Raw genomic sequence first — 15491 nt, forward strand, 5'->3', positions numbered from 1 at the left:
GGCCAGTTATAAGCGTGCAGCGGGGAATTTTTACGGGGTTGGTTTGATTTGTGACAGGCCGATATTTAGCATACTGGCCCGGGTAAAACATACCTAAGTCTACCACAGTGGAATGGTATCGGTCTAAAAAAAAGTAGGCGGAAAGTAGAGTTTATTGAAAAGATAATTAGGTTTAAGTAATGAAGAAGAAAGTATGTGACAAACACGTTCTAATCTGATCTTGCTGAAACATTTCTAAGTAAACGGCTGTTATTTACTTTAATAATTTGCTTTATGATCACACGTTAGTGGCTCTGATGGACGCTAGTGGGCATGGGGTCAAGAAGTTATGGGTCGATTCTCAGCTTTAAATTGTGTCCTTGGAAAAGGCGCGTTACAAGACTTTCCCGAGTCCACTGGTACCCAGGTGTAAAAACGTGTACCTGACTTCGGTTGGAGACGTTAGAGGTCATGGCATTTCCCTCCAAGTACAGAATGGGCTATGGCTGTTTGTTTTTTCGAGTTTTAGTCGTTTTGTCGGGCTTTCTATTTCATGGCCTTCTGTTGTTTTAGGCAACCACCTTCATCGTATTAAAAAAGATTCTATTGCCTTTCATAAGGACAAAAGAAAATAATACAAAGTAGACCCCCCCACACACACACACAAAAAAGACGCCTGAAAACACATAACAAGGCAGGAGGCGAACCTCTGCTTGGAGAGTACCATGGAAGGCAAGCTTCACCTTCAAATACCATCTTCAAGGACACTGGATCAACAACACACTGCCCTTCGCCCAATAAAAGGCCATTGGAGCTTTTTGTTATATTGCTTACTCTCCAAGCATAGTTTCGGCTACGGCTGTTTTTTCTTTCTTGTGTTGTGTTTTAGGCGTTTATATCGGGCTTTCTATTTTGTACCGTTTTGTCCGCCAACCAAACGTGACCAGCAGACATAGACAATATTGTGCAGAATAGACAGACCGACGCCTAAAACAATTCAAAATCAGGAACTATGCTTGGAGAGTAATTTTGTTATCATCACACATGTGCAGTCAAGACTACTACAACTCCCGAGTGGTCGGCCTGGAGCGAGTGCGGATCCAGGAGCGGCCGCTGTGGCGCCAAGAAGCTGCAGACGAGACAACGTAAGCAGTGTTTCCAAAGCGAAGTCAAGTGCTCTGGGCCCGTCGTACAAGCTCGCATTTGCGGCAGGGTTAAATGCTCCCGTGAGTTGGCCTCGCTTCTGCTACTAACTGTCATCTAATCTGTAACAGGTTTAAAATCTAACCGTTATTTTGCACGACAAACCAGCTCCCGTCATGCGACAGTAACAACCCTGGGAGCGGAAGTGTTCTCTGCAAGGAATGATGGGAATCGTCAACAACGTAAGTGCAAATGTAAACTAAAAAGGGTAACATTTTCCAGCAAATATTTCATGTTTACATTCACATGGTCTAATATATATAACCTAACAAACTACTGCTCTATTTATCATTACTAAAAAAAATGGTGACCAGTCCCTCTAGTTATGTCCTGCAACTTGCTACATAACCCAATACATCGAACACTACAGGGTAGCTATCACCATGGTTACTTCATTATCAGTAACTATGGTGATAGCCACTGGTCCAAGTCATTGACCGTATTTTTTTGGAACAAGAAGACGAGGAAACGGAGCAAAATATGTCTCCATTCTTAGAAGGTAAAATAAAAAATGAATGCAGGAATGTTTTTCATTCTACCATACTGTAGTTAATTTCAAGTTTTACTTTTGTATGCCTGGAAGTTCAAGCTTTTCAATACTGATTTGCTTGTTTGTCTTTTGGGGTTACCCCGAGCTACGTGCCCTTTCTTTTCAAAGTGTTCCTAACTTTCTTTACTGTTACTTTTACTTTTGTTTCCCCTTAACTCCTTTCTGAACTCACACACTGATAACGACATGCGGTTCGTGAGTTTATCATGTTAGTGAGATTATGTTATTGATTCAACAGTGATTGCTGCTGACGTTGTATTGTAGAGAAAAAATGTACGTCATCCAAACTGCATACGTTACATATACATGAACTCACCAAAAAGCAGCACGTGTGTGTTTTTAAATTGTAATCCTTACACAGTAATACAGTATGGAGTGTGTCATGCGCCGCCAAGCAGTCGTTGGCGGAACTGTATGCTATTTCGAATTCATTGTGCCTTAGAAAATTTTGATCTTTAAAAATCATAGCTCTTGTATTGTAAATAGTCAACTTCATTCCATCCGATACAAGAAGACACCACTCTCTGTGGATAACTAGCTGACGTCACCCGTCTATGTGATTGGTCAAACCTGATGAATGCTGCACTCTTAAAGCCTCGTCTGTGGCCTATAAATTTGAGAGGTTCTGTTAATCCTTAACCGGGATGAGGCCTACACTTTTTTGGGCGTGGCCTCCAATAAAAACAGTTATCAGCCAATCAGAGAATAGACTTTACATAAGGAGAATAATTGGGCGATTTTGATTGGCTGAAAGTTGGTTAGAGGCCACGCCCACAAAAGTGAAAACTCAGCCCGGTTTAGCCGAGCATCCCCAAGGTACTGTATATTGTATAAGCCATGGGCGAGGCTTTGTTTAGAATAATGGAAGAGACTATGTATGTCAACCACCAACACGGACGAGTTTTCATGCAATTATAAAGAGTTTATTTTTGCCTTTCTGCGAGCAGCTATAGATGGGGGCTGGACAGACTGGGGAGAGTGGTCCAAGTGCACGGCGAAGTGCGGGGGTGGGGTAGAGGAGCGGCGGCGGACGTGCACCCAACCCACCCCGCGGCATGGCGGGAAACCGTGCGGGGGGATCAGCTCACAGCAGAGGGTGTGCGCTGACTGGAAGTGTCCAGGTAAGAAGAGCTGTGTTTTTGTTACTTCACCTTGACTAGTCTGTCTGTCTGTCTGTCTCTCTCTCTCTCTGTATGTGTGTGTGTGTACACGTGTGTGTATACAGATTTTGTGTGTGTGCAAATTTTGGGAATTCTAAGACGTCATTTTCAAAAAGAGAGCACGTATCAACGTCCATTCATATAGACAGAGAGAAGGTCAACTTTAAAAACTTTTGAATCATATTATTCTATTCAATTCTTAACGGTTTTCTTCCTATGATCAGATTGTTCCCGGAAGTGCACTATGGGTAAGCTGAGCGAGGGCTGTGACTTCTGCGAGTGTCCTGGTCACGTGATGAAGGGCAGGGTCACTGACCCCAACAAACGTCCGGTGGAGAAGGCGCGAGTGTACCTGACGGAGAAGCCTTACGAGCCTGTCACAGTAACGGACGAAAAGGGACGGTGCGTACAAACACAGTATTGTCTCCTTCTATAAGTTATACGAGGAAGCCCCTTAGCAAAAGTAAATAGAGGATTTCAACATAGTGTTAATAAACTGCCCGGAGGTGTATGGTTGGTTCCTAAAACCACCGAATAAACCACCGAGTGAGCGAAGGTATGGAGAGCACACAATTGCTCAATATTTAGTAATAATGACCGGAGGTTATGGCAAAATGAAGCCTTGTCATTGTTCAATATCATTTGATTTCATGAATGTTATGAAATTACTAATGCAAATGCTTGCATCTTTTGTCTTTAATAGAAAATTTGTTTTTTATAGGTTTCAAATCGAAGACGTTTGTTCTAACGGCGAGGAGGTTCTGATTAAGAAGGATAAGTACGTCCCACTCCGAGTCAGGGCGCAGAACAAGAGACCCACTACGTCAGAAGTCCGCGTCGTACTTTTTCCCTCAGGTACAAATTACACTCTCTGAACAGCCATAACGCTGCATCGCATGAACTCTCGAGGGCCCGAGAAATCGCGAGATTTGACAACGGGGAATATGAGCTTTACCGCACTTTGTTTATATTTTCTTTTTGTCATCTTGTTTCTTCCTGTAACCAAATTTATTTCATCAGGTGAAGCTGCCGTAAAGCATACAAATCTCCTTTGGAAACTCCTTTACATCGTTAAGAAATCGAACTATTTCTATGAAAAGATCCCTCAGTTGCATTCCATCAACCTTACGAACAGTGAGAAATATCTGTCGCTTCTGTGATACCCCAAATAGTTTGAATGAAAAATAAAAGACGAAGAAGAGGAAATACAATCCTAAATGTATGCTAACTTCTGTGTTGGTCTGTCCTTGGTACTGAACTTCCTGTCATTTCAAGTCATAGAATTACGTAAATCCCTATAGCTATCACAATAGCTTTTTGCAGCTAATGCAACGGTAATATTACAAACTATTTTTTTTTTTCATTTTCGGGCAGGTAAACCGACGATAATGCGGCACCCTCAGAACAAGGCCCGGTTTGTAGGAGACAGCGTTACGTTCTGCTGCGATGCGAAGGGAGATCCTCCACCTACACAGTATGAATGGTATGTGCCAGTCCATTGTAGTAGATAGCAATTTTTTTTTTCTTTTGATGTTTTGTATGTTTTAAATGCTCTTTCCTTTTGAATGGTTTGCGCAGGCGACGAAAAGTTGTTGCTGTGGGCCTTCGTATCTCCCACATGACAAACTCAATTGTCCCTCATGTAGTTTGAGTTTGCATCACGATGACGTTATTTTCCAGGTTTAAGGACGGCAAACACATGGACAAGTCCAAGTTCAACTACACGACGCTACAGTTGCCTGACGTCACATTAAGTGACGCGGGTCAGTACCGGTGCAGAGCTACGTCAGAGTCGGGATCGGTCTTCTCCGGCATAGCTACTCTAACGGTCAGAGGTAACAAACTTTTTGCCTACTATTTCTTAACATTAGCTAGTGTTTACTTCAATGCGTAACAGCTACACGCTACGTTAGAGTGGAAGCTCATACGTGTCGGTGCAAATACATACATAACGTGTTTTGCTCATACAAAAGGTAATGGCACACAAAATTTTCGACCGTATCCGAAGTTCTTTCTTTCATGACGCGCACGGTTCTTCGGGATGTGTGACGTCAAGAGTAGGTTAAAGGTGACCTGGAAGTCGACACCAGCCACCGTCCCGGTTCGAACGTGGGTTGATGGGGCCCTGATGTGATTTGCACAGCAAACAAAGCTGATTGTAGAATACAATGCAATGATTATTGAGCATCCGGTAGCACAACTGTCTGATCAAAGTTACAAAAAAAACTGTTAGTGCTTCTGTTGATACTGTATAATGAAGTTTTCTGACTTTTGTTTTCATTTTTCCTCAGACAAGTCTGACGGTGCTTGCAGTGCAACACCCGCGGACCACTTCATCCAGCTGCCCAACGACTGTTACCAGGAGGAAACTGGCGGTCATTACGCCAACGTGGGGAGGTGCGAGGCCGAACCCTGCCGTGGGGAGGCCAGCTCAGCCGGCTGTAAGGAGGAAGTCGGTAAGATGTCATGTACTACGGCTGCGGTCAACAGGTAACGTGATTGGTCGGTATGGGAGTATCTGATTGGCTGATGGATGACGATGTTACCAGCCAATTATACAGCTTCCTGTGGTCAAGGGGCTAGACACGGAGGTTGGCTGGGGACATTCCCTCAAACAAGGGGCCGGGGTGGGGGTATGGGTGTTAACTGCCAAACATATATATATATATACGTTCTTTAACAGCAGGAGGGGAGTGTCTGATTGGCCGACAGCTTTTTACTGCTCACGCAGATAAAAAGAGGGAGCGTATGCCGGCAGTAAGCTTGGCCCATTGCAGTGGGCCTGTTATAAAAGAATAACGCACTTTATTACTATCATGCATGGTAAGAATACACACGTAAAAGTTGAATAGTGGCATCAAGAGAAGTCTTTATAGATCTCTGTATGCCAAAATACAAGTCCAACCTTTTCTTTTACCTTTCTTGTCTTTTACTTCAGAATACTGCTGCGGCACCATCATGTTCGAGCAAAAGACGATTCGCTGCAAGGATTACCAGTTACCGATACGGGTGGCGAAGACCTGTGGGTGCCGGTTCTGTGTCCGCCCGAAGATCACCATCAGAGGTCGCGCTGTTGCCGGCGACGATGGCGAACCGCTTCGCTTCGGTCTCATTTTCATGGGGAAAGAAAGAGTCGCCTTCACCGGTTTTCACGGGACCTTTTCTTTTGACATTCCCAGCGAAACAGACAGGCTAGCGGTAACGTTCGTCGATCGTTCAGGGAAATTTTTAGACTCTACTAAAATTCTCCCATTCAAGAAAAAAGGTGGCGCCATCTTTCACGTCGTACGGCTCCAAAGAAAAGCGCCCCCTATCGAAATCGATGCAGACAAAGAAGTCACAATCGAACTCAACGATGTCAAAGACAGAGATCCGGTGGCCGAAGTCGACATTCCTCCAGAAAGGTTTTACACAAGCGACGGGAAAAAATATCACGGAAAAGTCAAAGCTAGCATCACTTTCTTGGACCCGCGAAACACCACGAACTTTCAACAGGCACAGAGCGACTTGAATTTCATCGACAACGAAGGTGAGAACTTTCCACTTCGGACATTTGGGATGTTTGATATGGACTTCCGTGACGAGCAAAACAGTAGGCTTCAAGTTGGCGGCAAGGTGGATTTCTTTCTGGATCCCTCCCAGTTCAACCTGCACCGGGATACAAACTTGGAGGACATCAAGTTGTGGTCTTTGAACCCTGAGACGGGGATTTGGGAGGAAGAGGTTGGGTTCAAACCGCAAAGCGTCAAACGGAGAAAACGTGAGTCACGTGTACTACTTGTTGGAAACACAGAAATGAGGGAAAACAGGTTGTTGAACTTTGACATGCCGACGAGGCGAAGGTGTTGGGCAAAAGTTCGCGCCTTTAACGACGAAAACTTTGAGAAGATGGGTCAGGTAGAGGGTGTGACAATCACCTTGATTAACCTTGACCCCAAGGAAGGGTACTCGGCCCCACCCCCGTCCTGGGGACGGTTTGAGAGCACTGTAACAGGGCCAAACGGCGCGTGCGTGTTTGCGTTCTGTGACGACCAGCGCGCGGATGCCTACACTGGTCAGATCATCGCAGAGATCGACGAAGAGATTCTGGCGGCGGCGCCGTCCAACCCGGCCGACTCGGACATGATCGGTATCACTCGGGACGTGCTGACGCATCTAGACTACAAGCGAAGTGATCACGACGACCCGAAGGCCAAGCCGAACGCCATCTTCACCAACCTGCCCAAGCCCGGCCCTAACGCAGTGTGGTACGGACAGGGACCTCTGTACGCATGGGACGACAAGGACAAGTGTGAAAATGCCAAATATGAAGACAATCACTTCAGGTAAAGAATCTGCAGACATACAGGAATGATTGTTTGTTTGTTTGTTTGTTTGTTTATTTCAATTGAAAGGAAACATATTTTTTTCTATTTCTTCTTCATTAAACACAAACACAAGGCCAATGGCCGACTGTCACCAGTACCATAGTTACTGGTGAATTAGCAGGTACCATGTGCTGTTCGATTTATTAATGTAGCAAGTGGCATGGCAGAGCTGTAGGGGCTGGTAACATATCTATGAATGCGTTTGATTATGAATAAACAGATCAGTAGTTTGATTGGCCAGACCATGTGAAGGTAAGCACGGTACAACGGCTACATTAAGTTCATAGTTTAGTCTATTGTACTTTACCGTTCCCTACCTCAGGTTCTACCGTACCGAGGGCATGCAGTATGAGTACAACTCCGTGTTCTTTGACCAGTCGGACCTGATGTCCTGGACACCTGACCACATGTCCTGGTGGCCAAATCCGCTAGAGTTCCGTGCCTGCTACATTAAGGTATGGTTTATTTTTGACTCCGTGAAAACGGTGTGAGTTGGCTTGGGTCGGTGCCCGTCCATAGTAATTTGAATACACAGAGTTGAGAGGTAGGAAGTGAGTGGGACAATAATGTTACCACAATAATCAGTCTTGCAGGTGTGATAGGAAGTAGCTTTCAGAGGTGATAGAACAATCAGGAATGACAATCCAGGTCAACGGGTCAATGGAAGAGGCTACTTACTTACGGGGAGGTATATCGATTTTAATTTTATTTTAATTCTATTCGTGTTTTTGTTGAGTCAATTGTAGTCACGCTCTATTTATGCAGATAGAACACGTTACTTTAGTGAGCAGTGAATCAAAAATTGTTACCTGTATATAGCTATAGCATTACCTGTCTGAACCAATTTTCTATCTCCATTTCAACAGGTAAAGATCATGAGTGATGATCGGGTCACGGTGCGTACGATCAGTTCCGGCGGTACCCATCCCGTGACGCGGGGTAAGATCTACGGGCTGAGGGATGACCAGTCGACCGGCTACGGCAATGTCTCCTCCACCTGTATCGAGTTCAAGTGCGCCGGGATGCTGTACGACCAGGACCAGGAGGATAAAACCTTCGTTGAAGTCGTTCCACAAGTGGGTACTTCTGTGTTCAATGCATCTCATTATAAGTCTATCGCATATGTACACGTGTCTGAAGCACTTCAAGCAGCGGCCCAGGCCCCAGCGAATCACATTGCCGCTTATGGTCAAGGGGCATTGTGATTGGCTGGTAACTTTCCCTCTGACGAATTCGTCAGAGGGGAAGTAGTATCTGATTAGCTGGCCAACGCTATTGGCAACGTTGCATTCGTTTCAGATAGTGATAGTCAGCCAGCACATATCTAACTATAGTCTAAGTACAGAACTTTACGTGGCCGTTGAAACAACGAACGTGGTTTGTGTACTGTATGCAGACTTTTCTCCCAACTTATTGTCCGATACTGTTTCCAGGGAAACTGCAGACGTATCCGAGTGAAGGCAGAGCTGGATGAATACCTCCGCGTCCACCCGCCCGTTCACGAGCAGAAGTCCGACAGACGTTTCGCCTTTTACGCGCCGCTCGACCAGCTGGGCCACAACTACGGCATCTACACCGTGACGGCACCGGACCCTTCAGTTGCCAAGAATACCGCTGTGGGGCGCTGCTTCAAGGGCTCTTCCGACATGACCGCAAACGTCATGTCGCCACGTGACGGCGTCGCTGTAGTATTCATGTGCGCAAGGAATTAAAAAGCTACATGTTGGCGCGCTGTATTTTCTTTGACACTTAGCTGATTAGCATATCAAGCATTACCTTTTAGTGTGTCAATCTTTGCACAACAGTCTATTTTTATAGCTTTTGCGACAACAAAACAAATAGTTGTTTTGTTACCCTTGTTCCTCTTGTTTAAAAGCTGATTTTCACTGAGTTCAAGTTTGAAATTACGACTTTGGTGTTTTTATCATATTCTTAAGTACTGTGAATTTGGGATTGTCTGAGACTTCAGGTACCTTAATATGTTTAATAATTTTGTAGTTTCTTTTACTAAAACGAGGCATTATTTAGTATTCAATAAGTTCACAATGTAGTCGAATACGTAGTAACTGTGTCGTATAGATAATAGTGTTCATACTAAGCTATGAATGTTCATAAATCAATTGTATACTTAGTATTAAACTACAGTATCATACTATACAATGATGATGGTGCTCTCAACAATACACGAGACTGAGAGTAAGTAGAATTTTTGGCGACGCTTTCAGGGAGCGAGCTTAATAGTATTGTATTGTTGGTTGCTTTGAATTTTTAGATCCCTTTCAGTATCAGTACTGATGCACCATGTGATGGTTTAGTCCATCAAAACATCGCTTCTATGATGTAAATATGTATAACCTCACTCTCTAGTAATATATCTAGACCTAGGGCATGTAGACCCTATAATAGAGGTAACAAGATAAGATACTTGCAAGATTTTTTGAGGAAAAAACAGAAGTACCCTTTTCCAGACAAAACACTCAAATCCTCTAGCCTTGCTTCTTTAAGTTCTAAGCAAGCTCAATGGGTCTGGTTTTTCTTCTGTTGGTATTACTTTACGCTCTACTGCACTTACTCATTCTATTGCTTTGTGAGGCTGGAAACTATGATCCAAGTGCAATAGAATCGATTTGCCATCAGAAAAAAGTCAGGTCCAAAGAGCCTGGTAAGGAGGTTACAAAATGGTTTTTGGGAAATATCAAGAGAATTTCATGTTAGAAATTAATCATTTTTAAATTTTCGTTACCTTCTCCCTGGTGGGGTAGCCTTTTGGTGCTAAGCTTTTATAAGTGTTACATTTAGGCAGCAGGGAGAATGGTAGAAGTAAGAAGAACCTAAATGGAAATCAGATGCTTCTGTTTTGAATTGATTAATCTTGTAACTGTCCTTCTCCTTTGATCTGTTGACCTACACCATAAAGGTGGGTAAATCCTTTGTGGTGTAACTTGAAAAGTGTGATAGTTTAAGTAGGTGTTACACAAACATGAAATAGCCATGTCGTTATAAACATAAAGTTGTCTTTTCTATTAAATATTAGGCTATTATTAAGATAGGCTTTTGTTGTATTAATTGTGCTCTACAATATGGTAAACAAGAAAGGATTATGTATGTGTTTGTGTGTGCATGCATGCAAGCATATGTGTCTGTGTGGGAACTGTGTACATATATATGTATTTGTGTGGTGTATGGTATGTGCATTGTGTGTGTATGTGTAAGTGTGTATGTGTATGATGTGCGTACATGTTTGTGGTTTGTATATTTTGTATATCTGCATGCGCAGTGTGTGTAGGATGTATGTGGTTTGTATGTATATATTTGTGTGTATGTTCAAAAATGTATGTGTGTGTATATCTGTGTGTTTATGTGTGTGGGTCTGTTTGCTCTGTTTCTCTCTCTACACTCTGGACACTACAGGAACACTATTGCGATGCCCTATAAAAATTGCAAAAAAAGACAAGGACTACACCAAAACTTAAAACCACAATGACCACTGCCAACCTGAGGGTTACTTACAAATTGGTTTATACAAAATCATCGTACAAGACCTTTTTGACACACTAGTAACAGTTGATACATTGTAAGTGATTACAATAAAAGGTACAATGTACACAATGTTTCCATAGGTCACAATTTTAAGTTCAACTGTCAGTGCCCACATATGCATGTTAACAATACTGACATACTATAGCTGTGCCCTTTACGGTAATGTTTACTTCCAACCAATCAAACAAATAACTTAAACTTAAATGCCCTTATGTCTTATTTCAAAGATCGATGGTGAGCTAGTAGTTAAATATCCTGACTGAAGTTTTGGAGCTGTTGCCAGTATTTAATAGGCTGCTTACTGATACAAAGGACTTCTAACCACGGCAACAAAAAGAAAAGTGAAGTGGTACAGCCACATGTCTTGTAGCCTGGTATACCAGCCGTGTTATAGCTCCTGAGTCTCTTCTGTCCTCTCTGCAACAGAAGAGACAGCTGGATACCAGGCTATGTGTCACGGTCATTAGAAGTAGCTAAAATTATCATGTAAGGAACCATCCAGGGAAGAAGAAAGATGGGTAGGCAACAGAAGAGTTGGGAGGATAGTAACAGAGAATGGGTGGGAGAAAACTGGTTGCCAAATCTGTAAAGAGAATTAATAGTATTGTATCTTGTACATATTAGTAAATTAAGTGTTGATACCACTCTACATTTCAATACATTTCTACACACTCCAATCTATTAATCATCCTTACAAATACAAGGGGGCAGGGCAATTGTCCAGTGTACTGTAACAGTGTGCTTTAAACTAACTGACCTACACAATAGTTCCTCTTCAATGGCAACAGTGCAAAGATGGTTTAAATATCAGATCCTATTACTAAAAGTAATAAGGGCCATATTCAAGTTCCACTGGAATGGGCATAGTGTCCAAGACGGATATTCGAAAGTTCCTCCAAAAGTCCACCAAACTTGTGTCCATGTCTTCTTGAATACATGTAGAAATGGTCTTCTTGCTGGGATTTGAAGATCTTGATTGTTTTGCTGCAGTGTAAAATGTCCTTGCTATGTGTGTAGTGTGCTGCTAGTCCCAGAACAGTATGCCTATGGCCATGGCAATACAACACACGGCCACGTAGGGGCTTTTCCTCTCTCCTAACGAAAAACAAAACAGTACATCAAGTTAAGCTGCTGTCACTCTTGACAACTAGAAAATTCTGTGCCATACAGCTACCTTAGCACGATCATACAAATTACAAAAAAAGAAACATAGCCTCTGAGAGCCATTACATAGGAACTGTGTTAATCCACTGTGCCTTGGGCAGGGTATTGGCATGGAGTCCCTCTCACTTCCACCACCTTTTACCTCCCCAACTGAAGTTAGGATCCTAAATTCACACCTGGGTGGAGTTAGCCGACTTTTTCTAAGGACACAATTTTAGCTGGGAATGCAGGGAAGTGTCCCTATGAGTATGACCTTTCCATCCTGTGTCCACTTGTCTAACCACTCAGCTAATAATATAAATGATACATCATTACATGTACCACTACAAGCATGCATTCCTATTGCAGGTTCACAGTATATACACATTCCTTTTTATTGCAGTGTACATAAATATCATCAATTGCCTTGATTCAACTCACCTATTCTTGCACACTTCCAGAATATTCCTAGAATTCTGTAACAAATAAGACATTTTATTTAAAAACATTGCTGTGCCATTTGGCGACAAAAATCAGTTTCACATTTCGAACACCAACAAACATAATGGTACATGTAATCTGGTCTCCTCAAGTTTATGTCTCACACTTGGTATAACTGTGATATGTAATAACTGCTTTTTGACCTTACCCAGTCTTGTTCTTGTCCAGCATACGAGGTGCCATGGCCCGTACATACGTACATGTACAGATCAGCAATAGGACCACCACTAACAGGGACTGGAAGTTGAAAATCGCTGACTGCAAAAAAAGAGTAACATAAAACATGAGATCAGACTGACCAAGTCTGTACCTTACTGTTATAAAGTAATAAACTGTTATAAAGAGTTCAATCAACATTTATGACACTAAAAATGATTGAAAAGGTACATGTAGCAATATCAGGGAGACCATCTAGATCTGCCGACAACAAATTTAAAGCATCTCATGAAACAGAGGGTTTCCTACTCCACTATTTCAAAACCTGTTTATGACTTGTCATGTGACAATGTCTATCAGCCATGACATTACAAGGAAACTCCAGGACGAGATCTACCGAGCTGGTAGTGAGACAGAGTGCGTCTTGAAAGCTTCCCAGCCACAAACATACACAACTACATTATGTTCATTTTTATAGCCTGGGAATCCCAGGCTACAAAAATGTACACAATGTACTAAGTAGTTGTGTATGTTTGTCAGAAAATTTTGTCATGAGGTCCATGTAAATGATTTGGGCAACAAGCAGTTTCACAGAAGTCAGAATGCATATGCAACGACAGGAATTCTAGGTAATGATATAATTTGTCAAAGGGTAAGGCACACAAAAAGTAAACAAAACCTGTCTGGACGTTGTTATGCAATTTGAAACAATGATCGAGACAAGGACTGTTTAATTTTTATGCGCCTTACCCTTTGACATATAACATGTACCTAGGGTTCCTGTTGCCACACATGCATTCTGACTTCTGTGAATTACTTGGAGCACATTTGACACAAAATTACATCATCTATCACACACTGTGACCGTCATAACAAATCATATACATTTTTTTGTTATACCAAAACAACTCCTTGAGAAGAGGCTTAGGATGAAACACAGTAATAATCATATCATCATGAGCTATTAAAGAAAATTATATCACAAACGCTTTGCCACAGATGACCAATCAGCTCGTGTTCATGATGATAGTTAAAAGGTGGAACAAGTTTTCTTTCCCGATACCCTTCCGCCCCCCTCCCCCTTCCCCTGACACGTCACATCACTCGAGCATCAACAGTTCACTTATTTCTCACGGTTCAGCTTTAAAACTAGGACCGGAGTATCTAAAAGATGCCCTTTCAACACATTTATACTAATCAAATATCAGAAATTCTAGTTTTAGTCCAAAACATGGGAGAAAACTTACCATATTTCAGCTCGCAAAGTTTGCAACCGCAAGAAGCTAGCGGCGTTAAACGGAAAATTAGGTCGTCAATTGTGTCCAACGATTCATGGTAAAGAAATTATTTTCCAAATCGTAAATCTAAATTATAGATGATCAATAAATAGATACAGTCAAATAATTTCAAGTAATATAGCGTTTCTTTTATACTATCATAAGATGATATCATGTTAATGAAGTGGTAAATAAATTCCGACCTGTGCGGAATATGGTGCTACATGAATGTAACGCGAAGGTCTCTAAACCCGGAAGTGTGTGCGGGTCGCAGTCGTGTGTGTTTGTGCTAGGTTTAAACCAGTAAAAACAAAACCACATATAAGGTAAGGGTGTTTGTGTATGGTAGATATCTGTGTTTGTGGAAGTTATTAACCTTCGTAGCATGTAAGGCAGTAGGGTTTGTAAGCTTTTCCCCAAACTCTGATGAATTTAGTAGGTTGGACCATGCCCCCCTCCCACAATAATATGTCAGACCAAGGAGGTTAAAGAATCTTTCTTTAACCTCCTTGGTCAGACCAAACCAATGATCAGGTTAAATAACCTCCTTAACCATACCAAGGAGGCTCCTGTCAAATATCATATCACAAAGGATATTCAACCATGTCATTGTTCTTAGAAAAATGGGTCAAATGATCATCACTTTCATGAGCTTGCTAGAAACTAACTTTTCACGGTGACCTGCCAGCCTTGACAGGACAAGTTTGATTGTTAACGCCATGGTAGTTATAATACAGTAGTACAGTACTATCCATAGATCAGATGCAATACTTAAGTACTCTACATGAACATGTATATAGATCAATGACACCGAAAGTGACTGTTCTTGTCGTCTATAGCACCCTTGCCTTGTTGTTTAGTAAAGTATAAAAATATAGATGTTGGGCCGTGTAAGACTTTAACTTGGGTTTCCAACTGAGACTGTCCATAAAGAAGCTGGTGTTTCCATTATGTGACCTTAGTGCTACTATTGTTTCAATAGTGAACATAAAACCACCATGACTGTTCACTTGTTTGTCCCTGAATTAGATTGCTGTAAATTTTATATATGATGATCATCATGCAATATGAAACAGTCACAGCTGAAAGGTAGTGGATGCTACATGTCAAACCGTTTACAGAATCTATCCGCTTGAATATTAGTGTTATGTGCTATATTACATTGATCTCTGATCTGATGTTGCAGCGCCCCCATGAGAACCCTGTGTAAACTGCAGGCAGGAGGCCAGCCCTACTACCTGCTGACTAATGTGGTACAGAACGGCAGGGAAGGGTTTCAGCTCACCCTGTGTGATGGACTGACAGCATGGGCTGGACAGGGTAAGACCTACATTTGTATAGAACCGATGAGGGAAAAGAATGGGGTAAAGGGATTTTGAAAATGTAAGGTAAAACAAGAAAGTTTGGAGGAGGAGGTTGGTTTAACGAACTACAACTTGCTAGCCGCCATGCTAGATAGAGATGCATGTGGTTGACCTTGGAACGTTTTCGACTTGAGTATGGACACTGATTTTGTTTTGACGCACCGGTTTTATGTTTTCTGTATTGTATGTTGTGCCTGGGTGTTCAAAGTTTGACTGATTGTTACCATGTTTTGTCCTGTATCTGTTATGGG

General features: G+C 42.2%; 2 protein-coding genes across 3 annotated transcripts in view; both read left to right on the forward strand.

Annotated features, from left to right (window-relative positions):
- LOC118411277 (cartilage intermediate layer protein 1-like) overlaps positions 1 to 10304 on the forward strand; it is a 19235-nt gene extending 8931 nt beyond the window's left edge. Inside the window, exons 4-14 of one of the 2 annotated variants that reach the window (XM_035813453.1) lie at positions 1032 to 1205; positions 2680 to 2853; positions 3117 to 3294; positions 3614 to 3747; positions 4267 to 4375; positions 4573 to 4727; positions 5184 to 5348; positions 5831 to 7217; positions 7582 to 7714; positions 8126 to 8335; positions 8693 to 10304. In XM_035813453.1, coding sequence (XP_035669346.1) covers positions 1032 to 1205; positions 2680 to 2853; positions 3117 to 3294; positions 3614 to 3747; positions 4267 to 4375; positions 4573 to 4727; positions 5184 to 5348; positions 5831 to 7217; positions 7582 to 7714; positions 8126 to 8335; positions 8693 to 8971 — 3098 coding nt within the window. In that variant the 3' untranslated portion in view covers positions 8972 to 10304. The remainder of the gene's footprint in view (positions 1 to 1031; positions 1206 to 2679; positions 2854 to 3116; positions 3295 to 3613; positions 3748 to 4266; positions 4376 to 4572; positions 4728 to 5183; positions 5349 to 5830; positions 7218 to 7581; positions 7715 to 8125; positions 8336 to 8692) is intronic. The other variant, XM_035813454.1, reaches the window with a different exon arrangement.
- A 3765-nt stretch (positions 10305 to 14069) lies between these two features.
- Positions 14070 to 15491, forward strand: part of LOC118411285 (DNA repair protein XRCC4-like) — an 11405-nt gene continuing 9983 nt past the window's right edge. The window contains exons 1-2 of the mRNA XM_035813463.1: positions 14070 to 14202; positions 15063 to 15196. Of these exons, the coding sequence (XP_035669356.1) occupies positions 15070 to 15196 (127 nt within the window). The 5' untranslated portion in view covers positions 14070 to 14202; positions 15063 to 15069. The remainder of the gene's footprint in view (positions 14203 to 15062; positions 15197 to 15491) is intronic.

The sequence above is a fragment of the Branchiostoma floridae genome, chromosome 3 (assembly GCF_000003815.2).
Source record: "Branchiostoma floridae strain S238N-H82 chromosome 3, Bfl_VNyyK, whole genome shotgun sequence".
Classification (NCBI taxonomy): Eukaryota; Metazoa; Chordata; class Leptocardii; order Amphioxiformes; family Branchiostomatidae; genus Branchiostoma; species Branchiostoma floridae.